Source organism: Anomaloglossus baeobatrachus, chromosome 1 (genome assembly GCF_048569485.1).
Source record: "Anomaloglossus baeobatrachus isolate aAnoBae1 chromosome 1, aAnoBae1.hap1, whole genome shotgun sequence".
Lineage (NCBI taxonomy): Eukaryota > Metazoa > Chordata > Amphibia > Anura > Aromobatidae > Anomaloglossus > Anomaloglossus baeobatrachus.
In genome coordinates, this window is record NC_134353.1 from 86,877,693 (window position 1) to 86,892,388 (window position 14,696).

Below are 14,696 nucleotides of genomic sequence, written 5' to 3' on the forward strand. Positions count from 1 at the left end.
ATCACAGTTTGTCAGCACAAGAAAAAACCCAACAAAAAACACTTACTGGTTCAATCTCCACGATCGTCATATGAATAATGGGAGAGACAAAAATAGAAAGTATGTTCCAACCATCTTGAGTTTATATATAGCTGTGAATAGGTCTGAATTCACACATTCCCATTAGGTTTCATGATTCCAGTCCTGATTGCACGTTTCCTGTCCTGAATTAATGACCTTATAGGAAATTTGAGGCTGTTTGGTTGGATCAGGAGACCTGCCATTGGAGTGGGAATATTAGATCATGCAATACAAGTGTGGATTTGGCCCTACTCCAACGTTGGTTAAAGTTTGCGTATTCATGTATTTTGGCCATAGGCGAGTGGATGGTGTTGGTGCTAGGGGTCAGGTATTAGTGTCCTATTCCATTTTAGAGTGGGTGAGTTTCCTTCTCATTGTGCGATGTGCAGCCATTGTTATTATTGCGGTGAAATATGTGTGTATCACTTAAATGTGCTACCACAAACAAACTTGCTAAACTTAATGTAGTTTAATGGAAAGTTTGGGGCGTGGAAGACTCTAATAATAGACCTGAAACTCAAAAGCCATTAAATCTGAATCTGTCACCAGGTTTTTTCCAAGTAATCAAAGCAACATAATGTAGAGAAACAGACCTGGATTCCAGCAATGCGTCCCTTAGGCTATGTGCCCACAGGAATTTGCCGCGGAAAACCTGTGGTTTTATCTGTATTTTCTAGATAAATCCTCAGGTTTTAGCAAGTATAGACACTCCCTATGTTATCCTATGGGACATGGGGAGTGTCTGTGTCCATGCTGCAGATATGTGCGGCTGTGGAATATGCTGCGGATGTCCTACAGCAGCACATAACTGCATGTGAATTATTCCTGCGGAAATCCCGGCCCTCCACAATGGAGATAGAGGCCAGGACCTCCGCAGGTAAGTTGCACGAATGTCCGCAGGTTTACCGCAGATATTTCGCTGGAATCCCGCAGCAATGGATAGCTATAGTTTTATCAGCAGGAGATTATCACTAGAGAACTAGTAGACCTGACTCATGCCTTGTCCTTGAGAAAGCTGCCACATGGTGGTGATACGCGTGGGGATGTAACCCACACCAGGTCCATTTTTATCACATGTCCAGCTCTGGATTTTTCAGGTCTGTTTTCTCCATGGAGGTCTTTGGTTTCTGTCCAGCCGGCTCTGTCATTTGGGCTGTGGACTATTTTCCTAAGCAGAATTTGTTGCATGCTCAGCTTTTTTTAGTGTATATTTGAAACAATCTTTGAATACGCCACTATACTAGCAACAAGCACCAGCACTATCAGGTTCTGGTAACGTATTTCCTTTTATCTAAACTGGCCATCCATTGTGTATTCAGAGCATTGGTTTACCCTCATGCTTTTCTGCTTTAGGCATTTATCCATTCCTCTGTGGGTATATTCAATACACATTCAATTCATTTTTGATAGTCAGACCGTTAAGGTCATTTTGGACATGTGTATGTGATTTTTCCAGCATATGGACCCATTATATTTCATCCCAAGCATTTGTGTGTTTCTTACTTTGACAACCTTTAAAAACCAGAAATTTGGTACATTGTATGTCACTTGCTATTTTTGTGCTTTTTGCATTTTTTTTTTGTATTCAATTCATGTGTTTTTTTTCTACTTTCATCAATAAAGTACTTTTTTTTTTATATACATTTGTGTGGTGACCCCGTAGATCAGCTACGCTCTTTCACTCCAACTAGTAAACCTGCTGTCAGGTGGTAGTTCAGCATATGCATAAGCTCTGTATAACCTCTCCCCCACCACCGATTGGCAGATTTCTGTGTATATGCAAAAAATCTGCCAATCGGTGGTGTGGGCGGGGTTATACACAGCTCAGCATCCAGAGAACTGGTAGTTCTGCAGCAGAGAAAACAGTGATTGTATCAACACTACAGCAAGCACCACAGTAAGGCTGCTTTCACATCTGTGTTTTTTTTGTCTGACTGCAAAAAAAACCGCAAAAGCATGTGACTGGATCCTTGACAAAAGTGTTGTCATTTCAATGCATTTTCAATATAATCACGGCTGCTTTCACACTACGTTTTTTTAACATGCGTCCTGAGCGTTTTTTTAACGCAAAAACGGATCCAGTGCAAATGCGTTTTCATTTCAATGCATTTGCATTGGACTCGTGTCAACATGCGTTCACATGCGGTTTAGTCAGGATCCAGCGACTTGCAGTTTTTTAACTTTTTTCAAAAACGCTACTTGTAGCATTTTTGAGCTGCGTCCAAATACTGCAAGTCGTTGGATCCTGACTATACTGCACGCAAACACATGTGAACGCTGGCGTGCTGATAGACAGGATACTGCTTGGCCAGAAACCAGCCTGGCATGATCAGTCTCTCTCTCCCCTCTCTTTCTTCTTTTCTCTCTCCTCCTCTCTCACCTCTCTCTCTCCTCTGTCTCCTCTTCTCTCTCTCCTCCTCTCACCTCGCTCTCTCTCTCCTCTCCCCTCTCTTCTCTTCGCTCACATCTCGCTCTCCCTCTCCTCCTCTGCTCTCTAATCCTCTCGTCTCTCATCTCGCTCTCCCTCTCTCCATTTTCTTTTCTCTCTCCTCTCTCACCTCGCTATCTCTCTCCTCTCCCTTCTGTCTCCTCTCTTCTCTTCGCTCTCGCATCTTGCTCTCCCTCTCTCCTCCTCTGCTCTCCTCTGCTCTCTAATCCTCTCTTCTCTCTCATCTCGCTCTCCCTCTCTCCTCTCACCTCTCCCCTCTTTAGCCCTCAGCTGCGTCTGAATTTGCAGCCTGTCACGTTCAGTTCCCCTTACTCCCGATCACATGACTCCAATGCCCGCCCATAAACCTCAGGTGGCAGGATCCTGTAAAATAACACATGCTGATGTGAAACCAGCCTAAGTCACATCACTGTAAACAGGGTCTCTGCCCCTACATCTCGCTGCTGTAGAAAAAAACCTGGTGACAGATTCCCTTTAAGGCCCATAACCATTTGATTCTATATTTACAAGAAACGTGATGCGGGAGAAAACTGCTCTAAATGACATTAAGTTAATTGCTTAGCACATAAAAACCATACTGGAACATAGAAATTTCCCATATCAGTGTGAAAAACTGTGTCTCTCATGTAAAATATATGATTTTACATTTAAATCAGGCTACTAAATATATTCCACCACCTTATTCTGTTCATTTTTCAGGTCCCAGCATCACCAGTGGTTATTATTGCTAACATTAATATGCATTTATCTCCTTATCTGGGTTACAATCATGAAGTTGCTGATATACGAGCACTTGGTAGATATATGGCGGCATCTTAAGTATCCTTGGAAAGAAGATGCTCCTGTTCCTCTGATTCGCCACATACATTGTCACACATTGCTCTTGCCACTGGTTAGAGGCACAAAAACTATTGCAATGGGACCGCTGTCACGAGTTTCACAATGATCGGTAATCTTCTGCCACTCTCTGTGTGGATGGCCAATTTACAGAAAGCTCCACGGGTCCGGGATGGCCTTTTCTAAAGTAAATTAACATTAATGGAGATGGGACAGAGATCCAGAGATTTCTTTATATTATTACCAAAGAGGTTGGGGAGGAAATTAGCCCAATATGTGGCCTCTGGCTGGGAAACAACAAGAACTAGGTGTTATACAAAGTGATGAGCGAACACTACCATGCTCAGGTGCTCGGTACTTTTAACTAGTGATGAGCGGGCAATAACATGCTTGGGTGCTCTGTACTCGTAACTAGTGATGAGCGAGCACTATCATGCTCAGGTGCTTGGTACTCTAAACAAGCAGTCAGACACTTGCATACCAAAAATAATGGTAGTCAATGGGGAAGTCAACTATTTTTCCGGAAAAATGCTTGAGTTCACCATTGACTTCCAATATACTCAGTATAAGAGAGGAGCCCGTCTGAGCGGACAACTGTTCGTTCTCAGTAGCGAGCATAGTAGTGCTCACTCATTACTAGTTGTACATTATTATATAAAAAATCAACCTTCACCTAAGTACTGTATACAAGGGGCTGCTGATAAGTCTTTGGCTTTACTCAGAAAGAAACTAGATAGGATGATGAAACGTTACATTCATTCCACACACTGTCCACTAATGACAACACACTTCTTACATCGGTATTCCAAGTTCTTTAATCCTAGCAAAAAGAAGGATATTGGTTGTGCCTCAAACCAGGCATTTGTAGCAGCCGTGGCATTAGAAATGGTGTGAAATTTGGTACCCTTGAGGTGTTTCTTCAGGTTTGGAAACAGATTATAGTCGGAGGGAGCTAGATCTGGTGAATAAGGTGGGTGGTCAACCAGCTGAAATCCCAGCTCTGCCGGTTTTGCCGTGGTCGCTTGTGTTGTGTGAGCGGAGGCTTTGTCTTGCAGGAACAAGATTCCTTGGACAGCTTGCCGCGCCTTTTGGCCTTCAGAGCTGCCTTCAATTGGTCCAAAGGTTCAATGTAATACCTTGCATTGATGGTGGAACCCTTTTGAAGGTAGTCCACTAGCAGCACACCCTCCTTATCCCAGAACACAGACGTGATCACCTTAGTGGCTGATTTTTGCACCGTGAACTTCTTTGGATGAGGATAACCACTGTGCCTCCACCCTTTTGACTGCTCCTTGTTTTCCGGGTTCTACAAATAAATACAGTTTTCATTCATAGTGACCAGTTGATCCAGGAAGTTCTTATCAGTCCGGAAACACTGACAAATGGATCAGGAAATTTTCACTGGCATGCTGCTCTGATCTGTTGTCAAACATTTGGGACCCACTTTGCAGATCGCTGCCTCATTTCCAAATATTCATGGATAATGACACAAACCCATTCACGGGAAATCCCCATGTCTGCTATAGCTTTAGCTGAAATTTGTCAATTCTCCAGTATGAGGTTGTGCACAACAACAGCGATCTCCAGAACAACCACGACTATCGGTCGTCCAGGACGTTCCTCATCATTGGGGCTGAAGTGGCAAGTTTTAAATTTGGCAACCCAGTTCTTAACTGTGGAATATGAAGGGCATTGATCCCCCAATGTCTGCGACGTATCACCATGAATATCATTTGCGGACTTTCCTTGCAGAAACAAGAATTTTATCCCTCTTCTGCTCTTAAGTGCTGTGAATATCGCATTAGACTCCGCCATTTTGTTTTCCCGCGTGCGTAGAACACTGTTGCCATAAGCAACAAGCACAAAATTTGGAAACATAGGTGTCTAATATAAGACTTTCATGTGATGTAACATTTGTTACCATAGAAACAAAAAAAGATCACAAAGCCAAAGACTTATCAGCAGCCCCCTCATATACTTGGAAGTTTTGCCCCAGCTCTGGAGGCAAAGATCAAAGATGTTTAACTTGAATGTTGCCTTAAGGGTTCGTGCCTAATCGGACCATTTTTTCAGATGGAAAAACACTGTCATGGGTCAATGTGACCCTAGCCTAAGTGAGATACGCAGAAAGGGTAAGACGCCCGAGCACTGGAGTATCCTCATCACATTCTTGTATCTCAGTGTATTGAAGAAATAAAAAAAATGCAAAACTAAAAGGATTTCAGACAATGAAGTTTTATTAAGCGAAAACTGTTACTACACTGGACAGCTTGCTCAACTATGACGTATGCTGCTCAACTTCTCAAGGAAAAACTCCGAAAGGATCCAGAACGGGATTTTACACACAGCGTGTGATAGAAAGGTAAAGTGCATGAAAGAATGGCTGCTCAGATGAGTGGGGGAAGTCAGAAAACAACTGATCATTCACCAGATCGGCAGCAGGCCCGAAAACCGCACTGCAGATTCTGGCATCCGCTGGCCGTGTCAGCATGAGGACCTGCATGAGAACACAATGGCGGTGAACAGAAACAATCAATAGGTTACAGAGGAGGACATCACACCAAAAGAAGAAGAGTCAGATCTTATCAAACGCTGCATACATGACATACAAATATATTATTCTCAGACCCCTGCTGCAGATATAGATGAGAAAGTATTAGTACTCTGGGATTATTCATCTCACCCCTTATGCCACCGCAATCCTCTGTACACCGGCTGTGGGCCTGCGCTGTAGGGAGAATCTGCAGCAGTACCTTGCTGAATAGAACTGGAAATACAAGGCCCTTGCTACATATCAGCTTTAAAGAGAACCTGTCACCAGATTAGTCTCCTGTAAGCTGTGGCCACCACAGTTCTTGACCCGGCGCCTCCTCTTCTTGCGAAAATGGTCGTCCTTCTTGCTTTGGGTGAATGATGCGTCCTATGTCATCCACACTTTGTCCTCCATTGCTCTCCTGCGCATGCGCACTTCTATTGCCCTCCTGTGGGCAGAGCAAAGTATTGTAGTGAGCATGATGCGCGGGAAAAGGTCAAAGAACGCCCGCGCATGTGCACCAACGTTCTTTGATCTGCTCCTAGCAGTGCAAAGACAAGTGCGAGTGCACAGAAGAACAGAGGACACTGTGTAGATTACGTATGACGCATTATTCACACGGAGCTGGGAAGGTAGGATGGAGATCGCAAGAAGAGAGGAAGCGCCAGATCAGTGACACTCATCGGACCTGGCCGCCCGCGGGGGGAGTATAATAAGTGTTTTTTATGTTATATAGTGACTGACCTGGGCTCTTATATACAGTTTTGTAGAATGGTGTATTTAGGGGTTTACTGGTGGTGATACAGCTTACAAGGGGCAAATCTGGTGACAGGTTTAATATAAGGGTCATTCCACGGTAACTTGCGTTACATTCACAAGCCAAAAATTAATAATGGCTACAGACTGTTCTTTGGAGGCAGGCACAAAAATGAGTGACTGTATATTGTACATTGAACTATTCTCAATAGATTTCAACATAATTTGTATTGTTGAAAATTCAAACTAAATACAAAATACAATGTTATTACTTGGTAACTTACGTTTCTTTGAGTGTAACGCAAGTTGCCAAGTAATAACATTGTATGTTGTATTTCAGGTTGTATTTCATTTGTATTGTTGAAAAATCAAACTGTGTTGAAATCTATTGAGAATAGTTCAATGTACAATATCCATTCACTCATTTCTGTGCCTGCCTCCAAAGAACAGTCTGTAGCCATTATTAACTCCGTTTTTGGCTTGTGAATGTAACTGGAATGACCCATAAGTGGAATTACCAATTTTAGGGATTTTATGACCTATAAAGTCATATGCAACAGAAAAGCCACAGAATCAGTAGCAAAATGCAGCGGATTTGGGCTAAGTTCCCTTGATAAGTATTTGGTGCATTTTGGTAGCCAATATTTGCATCTTACAGCTCCAGCAGAGTGGATGGGATTTATAGAAATTTCCTGACCACTGCACTTTTGTTTTTGTGCTGCGCAAACTACCCTGCGGGTGTGATCTTGTAATCTTCAACGCCTTACTTTTTATCTGCAAATTTTCCCCATAGACGTGAATGAGATGAGGAAAATTTGAAGATAAAATGCAGGATAAAAGATCATTGTTCTGACCGGTACATTGTAAAAATGTAAACAGGACTCGCGCTGCCGAGAACTATGGCGGCCAATATAGGTATCGCCAGTATACACAGTGCGTATCGTTTACTCCGGTCTGGCATTTAACGACTACTGATCGATAAACTTTTACCAATCAGTGGTTGTATTGTGCCGCCGGTCGGTCTGCGTAAACAGACGCTCAGTTTTAAAGGGAACCTACAATGTCCAGAAACGCTATTTACCTGGAGATATAGGGTTAATCTGCTCTCTCCGAGTCACCGGGGTGGTGCTGGGATGAGATCACGTCATTCTTCACTATGAAGGGGCCTGGGCTGTAGCCAGTGCACTGACAGTGTGCTCTGCACACGATACACACTCACGCTGCAGAGCAGGCTGTCAATCATTGTGCCATAAGGCTACTGCAATGAATGACCTTATGTCCTTACACAGCCTGGAGACTTGGAGACAGAGGTTATAAGTTGAGCTACCCTCCATTTTCTCCCTGTAACAGCTTTTCCTGTCATTTGGCTATATACAGGCTTTGCCACTTACCTTTATCTGAGGATTAACCATTTACCCACAGGTAAAAAGCTTTTCTGGACATATTGGTTTAAAAGCTATTCTGGCAGCTGATCCTCAGACAGCATGTATCAGGCCCTGGCTGTGTGACTGCAGACAGGTATGTTTAGCTCTGGAACGCTGCGGCGTTTTGGGGACCAAGCGGTTCTCGGTGGTTTCTCCCCCCCCTGCTGCCAGTGACTGACCGGTCTCTCCCTACACACATGCGTGGCGCACTCACCATGGACTCAGCTTTTTGATTAGTCTCCTGTGAAGCTTGGTTCCTGGTGCTTTTAAAAGGGAACCTGTCACCAGGTCTTTTTTCCATATAAGCTGCGCCCAAAAACAGTAAGCCTTATATACAGTGTACTAGAATACTGTATATAAGAGCCCAAGCCAATCTAAATAACAGCTTTTATTATTTTATACTCCCCTATAGGAGGTCTGGACTGACGCGTGTCAGTGTTCTCGGCCCAGCACCTCCTCTCTTCTTTCCATCGCCATCCTCTTCCTCCCTGCTTCACATAGATGACGTGTCCCACATCATCCACACTGTGTCCTCCATTGCGTTCATGCGCACGCGCACTTCTTTCTGCCCTGCTGTGGGCAGCGCAAAGTACTATAATGGGCAGGAGCGGGGAACGGTCAGAGAATGTGCGCGCATGCGCAGAATAGTACTTTGCTTTGCTCTCAGACGGGCAAAGAAGTACGCATGTGCAGGAGAGCAATGGAGGCCTCTGTGTCCATTGCTCTCAGCCGGGCAAAGAGAAGTACATGTGCACAAGAGAGCAATGGACACAGAGGCTTACATTGCTCTCCTGCGCATGCGTACTTCTCTTTGCCCAGCTGAGAGCAGAGCAAAGTACTGTGGATGACGTAGGACACATCATTCACACAAAGCAAGAAGGTTGACGGTGATCGCAAGAAGAGAGGAGGCGCCGGACTGAGACTAGACACGCCCATTGGACCAGACTGCACCATAGGTGATTATATATGTTTTTATGCTATACAGATTGGCTTGGAGACTTATATACAGTATTTCAGAATAGAAGTTACTGCTGGTGGCCACAGTTTATACGGGAAAACCAAGTGACAGGTTCCCTTTAAAGTATATAATCCTCTGAAGAGCCGCAGTGTTTCAGAGTGACACATTCCTGGCTGAGCTCATACAGTCCGTGCCTGATACAGTTGTCTTCTGTCAGGTGAAAATCCACAGCATAATCTGACATAGTGGGATGTTAACCCCTACAGATTCAATTAATGTACACTTGGGATTTTTCTTGCAGTGCTTGAATCAAATTTTGGAAAATCCCTTCTTAATGCTACCACTGTAAAACATATGACCCTACGTCCCGCCAAGGACCCTCCGTAGGACACTGTACAGACTTACCTGCGATAGATGACAGATGCCCATACATTGCTAAATACCTACTGAAGATGAACTACCATTAGGGCTCTGTAGATGGCGCTATCTGGCTCTTTAGCCTAGAATTTCCCATCTAACAGGTCAGGAATGATGAGAAGTTCTGGGCAATGTACGCTCCGCTAAAGGGGCAGACATTTCTCTAATTCATTGGGTTAACCATTTAATAGGGCAGCACACACTGGAGAAGGAGAGTGGGCACACGTCACACAATGCACATTACCATTAATGTTGTCACAGTAGTAGAAGTGCTCATCATTAAGAGTGGGACACGCCGACACCAGATCCTGCAATCCAGCTCCAGTCACATTGAGACATCCAGAGAGATTTAGGTGTTCCAGGTTCGGTAATCCTCCGCCCAACGTCAACGCCCTGCAATTAACCCAAACATATAATTATCAGGATTTTATAACCATCCCCAATATGAGAACTATTTACCGACAGTGAGCAGAAAACCTGGGGAGATTCTCCTCGAGGAGATGCCAATACTCTACATCATCTGATCAGTAATGGAGCCTCCTGCTCAGATCGCACACAATTTGGCTTGATTCACACTTTATTGAGTCAAATATTCATAGAATAGGATAATCTATTTAACTATTTGTTCCACGAATATTCACTTGAAACCGCATAATGGTAAATTAATTCACCAACACCTTCCAATGAGCAAAGATTCAGCAAAACACCTCCAGCCGGGAGCCTGAACTTCACACAGGATATTATTTATCAGCCATGTAATGAAATGTCTCTTTACAGTGCCCAGGTAAAGGAGGACACAGCAGCTTCTAAAGGTCAATGTAGTAAAGGAGGACATAGCTGTTTGTAGAGGGTTAAATTAATTATCTACTATATTCATATTGATGATCCATTTTTAGGACCGGTCGTCAGTACCAGATTGTTGAGGCTATGACTCCAGGAATCCCCACCAACCAGCTGTTGTCAGGATGGAAACAGTGTAGAAAGCCCAACTCAGAGTGTTTAGTGGCCAATGCAGAAAACTGTAGCACACATTCAACGAAATAGAAAATACTTTGAGACTCATCAAAACAGTGCTACTGACCGCTGGGATCCTAGCAATCAAACACCCCTATCACGTGGATCAGTAATAAAAAGGAGTGTTCACAGAATGATAACATCTCCTTTGGCTGCTTTCACACTACGTTTTTTTTAACATACGTCATGAACATTTTTTGCTGTAAAAGTGGATCCTGTTTTTACAAAGAAAAACACATGCAAACGCATGTGTTATTTTGCAGGATCCTGCCACTTGAAGTTTATGGGCGGGCATTGAAGTCATGTAATCGGGAGTGAGGGGAACTGAACGTGACAGACTGGGAGCCGGCATCTGACAGCTCCAGACGCTGGTAACCAAGGTAAACATCGGGTAATTAAGCGAAGCGCTTTGCTTGGTTACCCGATATTTACCTTGGTTACGAGCGTCCGCCGCTCTCAGGCGGGGGAGAGAGGGAGGGGGGAGAGAGGGAGGGGGGAGAGAGGGAGGGGGGAGAGAGGGAGGGGAGAGAGAGGGAGGGGAGAGAGAGGGAGGGGAGAGAGAGGGAGGGGGGGAACAGGGAGGGGGGGACAGGGAGGGGGGGAACAGGGAGGGGGGGAACAGGGAGGGGGGGAACAGGGAGGGGGGGGAACAGGGAGGGGGGAACAGGGAGGGGGGAAGAGAGAGACTGATCACGCCAGGCTGGTTTCTGGGCATGCTCAGTAGAGCAAGCAGGATCCTGTCTATCAGCATGCCAGCGTTCACATGCGTTTGCGTGCAGTATAGTCAGGATCCAGTGAAAAACAGTATTTGATGCAGCTCAAAAATGCTACAAGTAGCGCTTTTGAAAAAAGTTAAAAAACTGCAAGTCGCTGGATCCTCACTATAACGCCCGCAAACGCATGTGAACGCATGTTGACGCGAGTCCATTGCAAATGCATTGAAATGAAAACGCATTTGCACTGGATCAGTTTTTGCGTTAAAAAAACGTTCATGACGCATGTTAAAAAACGTAGTGTGAAAGCCGCCTTACTGAAATACCTGTTGTAAGTTATCACCTGTCTGCAGGGTGGGTGACACTTACTAAACTGTTGGGACCCCCCAAATCACCAGAATGGGAGACTTCTGTCGCATACATACGCTGCACACATCCACTGCATTTAGTCTCTATTTGTGCATCTCCAGCCGTGAACATAAAGGCAACATACAGGTGCAACCAGTATAGCAATCTGTGGGGTCACAGGGGTCAAAAGAGCAAATGCTGTGGGTTATAGCACATCTATTAAAGGGAACCTGTCAGGTGCAATATGCACCCAGAACCACATTGCTAATCCCTGCCTAGCAATCCCTGTATACACTAGCATACATAAAGGGATCTTTACAAAAAGTATTTCTAAAGGTTGTATATTATATGCTAATGAGCGCGGGTACTAGTCCCAAGGGCGTTTCTCCCCTTAGCTAGCCAGCCCACATAGCATGGTAGCCCACCCCTGTGGGTGTACTAACATGCTAATGAATGTGCCACACCGCACATACCTCACTATTCATGGCGGCCGGTGGAGGATGGATGCACAGTACCCGAGGCTTCCAATCATGCGCACTAAACTGATGGCGGGTGTCACTCACCTTCCCAGCTTCAGTGAGGTACAGTGCATATGACCGGAAGTGCTGACATGCTAAGGGGGCCGACTAGCCAAGGGAACTAAAGCCCTCAGGACTAGTCCCCTCGCTCATTAACATATAATAAACAATCTTTAGAAATACTTTTTCTAAAGATCTCTATCTATGCTAGTGTATACAGGGACGGTTAGGCAGGGTTTGGCAATATACACCCAGAACTGCTTGTGGTTCTGGATACATATTGCACCAGACAGGTTCCCTTTAAGAGAAATCCCCATATGCATGCAATATTAAACAGAGCTGATGAGGCTGGTGTACCTACTTTGATAAAGTCAGAATAGTGGTATAATTCTTCATAATTGGAGTTTAAACTCAAGCCTGACTGCCAAGCTCCTCAGTTTCCCTCCTCCCTGCTGAGTTCTCACACTGCTCAGTACAAGCTGCAGCTGTAAATCAGGTTACGTGGGCAGAGATCTGACACACTTAATACTCATGAGCACTCCAATTCTTTAGCTGGATTACAGTCATTCCGAAATGGATTATAAAAGAAAGTACATCAGTCTCATCAGGTCTGACAGATCTCCATAATAATGTATGCTATTTGTATAGTGAGATCTGGTGACAAATCTGTTTCAAGGCAAAACTCTATATATATAAAAAAAATAAAATAATGATTTTAACCCCTTCACCCCCGGACGATTTTCCATTTTTATTTTTTTTTTGCTCCCCTCTTTCCGAAGGCGATAACATTTTTTTTATTTTTCCGTCAATCTTACCATATGAGGACTTTTGCTAGACGAGTTGTACTTTTAAATGAAACCATAAGTTTTACCATATAGTGTACTGGAAAACGGCAAAAAAAAATTCCAAGTGCGGAAAAATTGCAAAAAGAGTGCGATTTCATGATGGTTTTTGGGATATTTTATTCACTGTGTTCACTTAATGGTAAAACTGATGCGTGTGTGTGATGCCTCAGGTCTGTACGAGTTTGTAGACACCAAACATGTATAGGTTTACTTTCATCTGAGGGGTTAAAAAAAATTCAGAAGTTCTTCCCAAAAAGGGGCGCATTTTTTGGTGACATTTTCCACGACCCGCAGCGGTTTCATTTTTCGGGATATGGGGCTCAATAACTGCTTATTTTTTTGCTGGATAAAGCCCATATGTAGGACGAAACGTTGCCTGATGGAATAAACGGATTTTTGTGTACTCACCGTAAAATAGTTTTCTCTTAGCCATCATTGGGGGACACAGGACCATGGGCGTTATGCTGCCTATCCATAGGAGGACACTAAGTAGATGCAAAAGCGTATACACCCCCTGGCCGGGCCAGGCAACCTCAGTTTTAGTACACAAGCAGTAGGAGAAAAAAGCCAGTAAAAACTTCTCAACAGAGGAACATAAGAAAAAAAAAAAGAGTCATAACCAAATAAGGTACTGAGAGGACCAAGGCCCAACAGGGCAACAGGGTGGGTGCTGTGTCCCCCAATGATGGCTAAGAGAAAACGATTTTATGGTGAGTACACAAAAATCCGTTTTTCTCTGACGCCTCATTGGGGGACACAGGACCATGGGACGTCCTAAAGCAGTCCATGGGTGGGAAAAATAAAAAGACAATGAAACCAAGGACTAGGAAACCAGTCCCAGACAGCCTGGAGCACCTGCTGAGAGAGGTGCTCTACTGCCGTTTGCAGAATTTTCCTACCCAGATTTGCCTCAGCTGAAACCTGGGTATGGACTCCGTAATGCTTTGAAAAAGTATGTAGGCTAGACCAGGTCGCAGCCTTACACACCTGTTCCACTGAAGCCTGATGCCGAATGGCCCACGAAGCGCCAACTGCTCGCGTGGAATGAGCCCGCAGCCACTAGGAATGGGCTTGAGTTGCAAGCGGTAGACTTCCTGGATCGCAGAGTGAATCCAGCGAGCCAGAGTCGCCTTTGAAGCTGCCTGTCCCTTCTTAGGCCCCTCAGGAATGACGAACAAAGAGTCCATTTTCCTAAAGGGGGCTGTCCTGGATATGTAATATCTGAGAGCTGACGAGGTGTAACAAAAGCAGAGACCTTTCCACCCTATGAAGTGGGTGTGGACAAAAGGAAGGCAGAACAATGTCCTCGTTCAAATGAAATGGGGTAGGAACCTTCGGAAGAAAATCCGGAAGGGGGCGCAGAACCACCTTGTCCTGGTGAAAAATCAGGAAAGGCTCGCGGCAAGAGAGTGCCGCTAGCTCCGAAACCCGTCTGATGGACGTAATTGCCACCAGGAACGTTACCTTCCAGGACAGAAGAGCAAGGGAGGATTCCTTGAGAGGTTCAAAGGGGGACCTCTGGAGATTGTCCAGAACGAGATTGAGGTCCCATGGGTCCAGCGGCCGTTTGTACGGGGGAACTAGATAGGAAACGCCCTGGAGGAAGGTCTTGACCTGCGGTTTTTGAGCCAGGCAGCAGTGGTAGAAGATTGAGAGCGCTGAGACCTGCCCTTTAAGGGAACTGAGAGCCAACCTGCAGAAATTGAGAATTCTGGGGATGGCCAGAGGCAGAGGCTGGACGTTAGTTTCCCTGCACCATGAAAGGAAGATTTTCCACGTACGGTGGTAAATGCAGGATGAAGCAGGCTTTCGGGCGCTGATCAT

The 14,696-nt window shown here is 44.8% G+C and overlaps 1 protein-coding gene across 1 annotated transcript in view; it reads right to left on the bottom strand.

The window, feature by feature from the left end:
* Nucleotides 1-5,565: 5,565 nt before the first annotated feature.
* The window catches only part of FBXL5 (F-box and leucine rich repeat protein 5), a 76,302-nt gene continuing 67,171 nt past the window's right edge, over nucleotides 5,566-14,696 (bottom strand). Inside the window, exons 10-11 of the mRNA XM_075346900.1 lie at nucleotides 9,679-9,827; nucleotides 5,566-5,843 (exon numbers count right to left, since the gene is read on the bottom strand). Coding sequence (XP_075203015.1) covers nucleotides 5,767-5,843; nucleotides 9,679-9,827 — 226 coding nt within the window. The 3' untranslated portion in view covers nucleotides 5,566-5,766. The remainder of the gene's footprint in view (nucleotides 5,844-9,678; nucleotides 9,828-14,696) is intronic.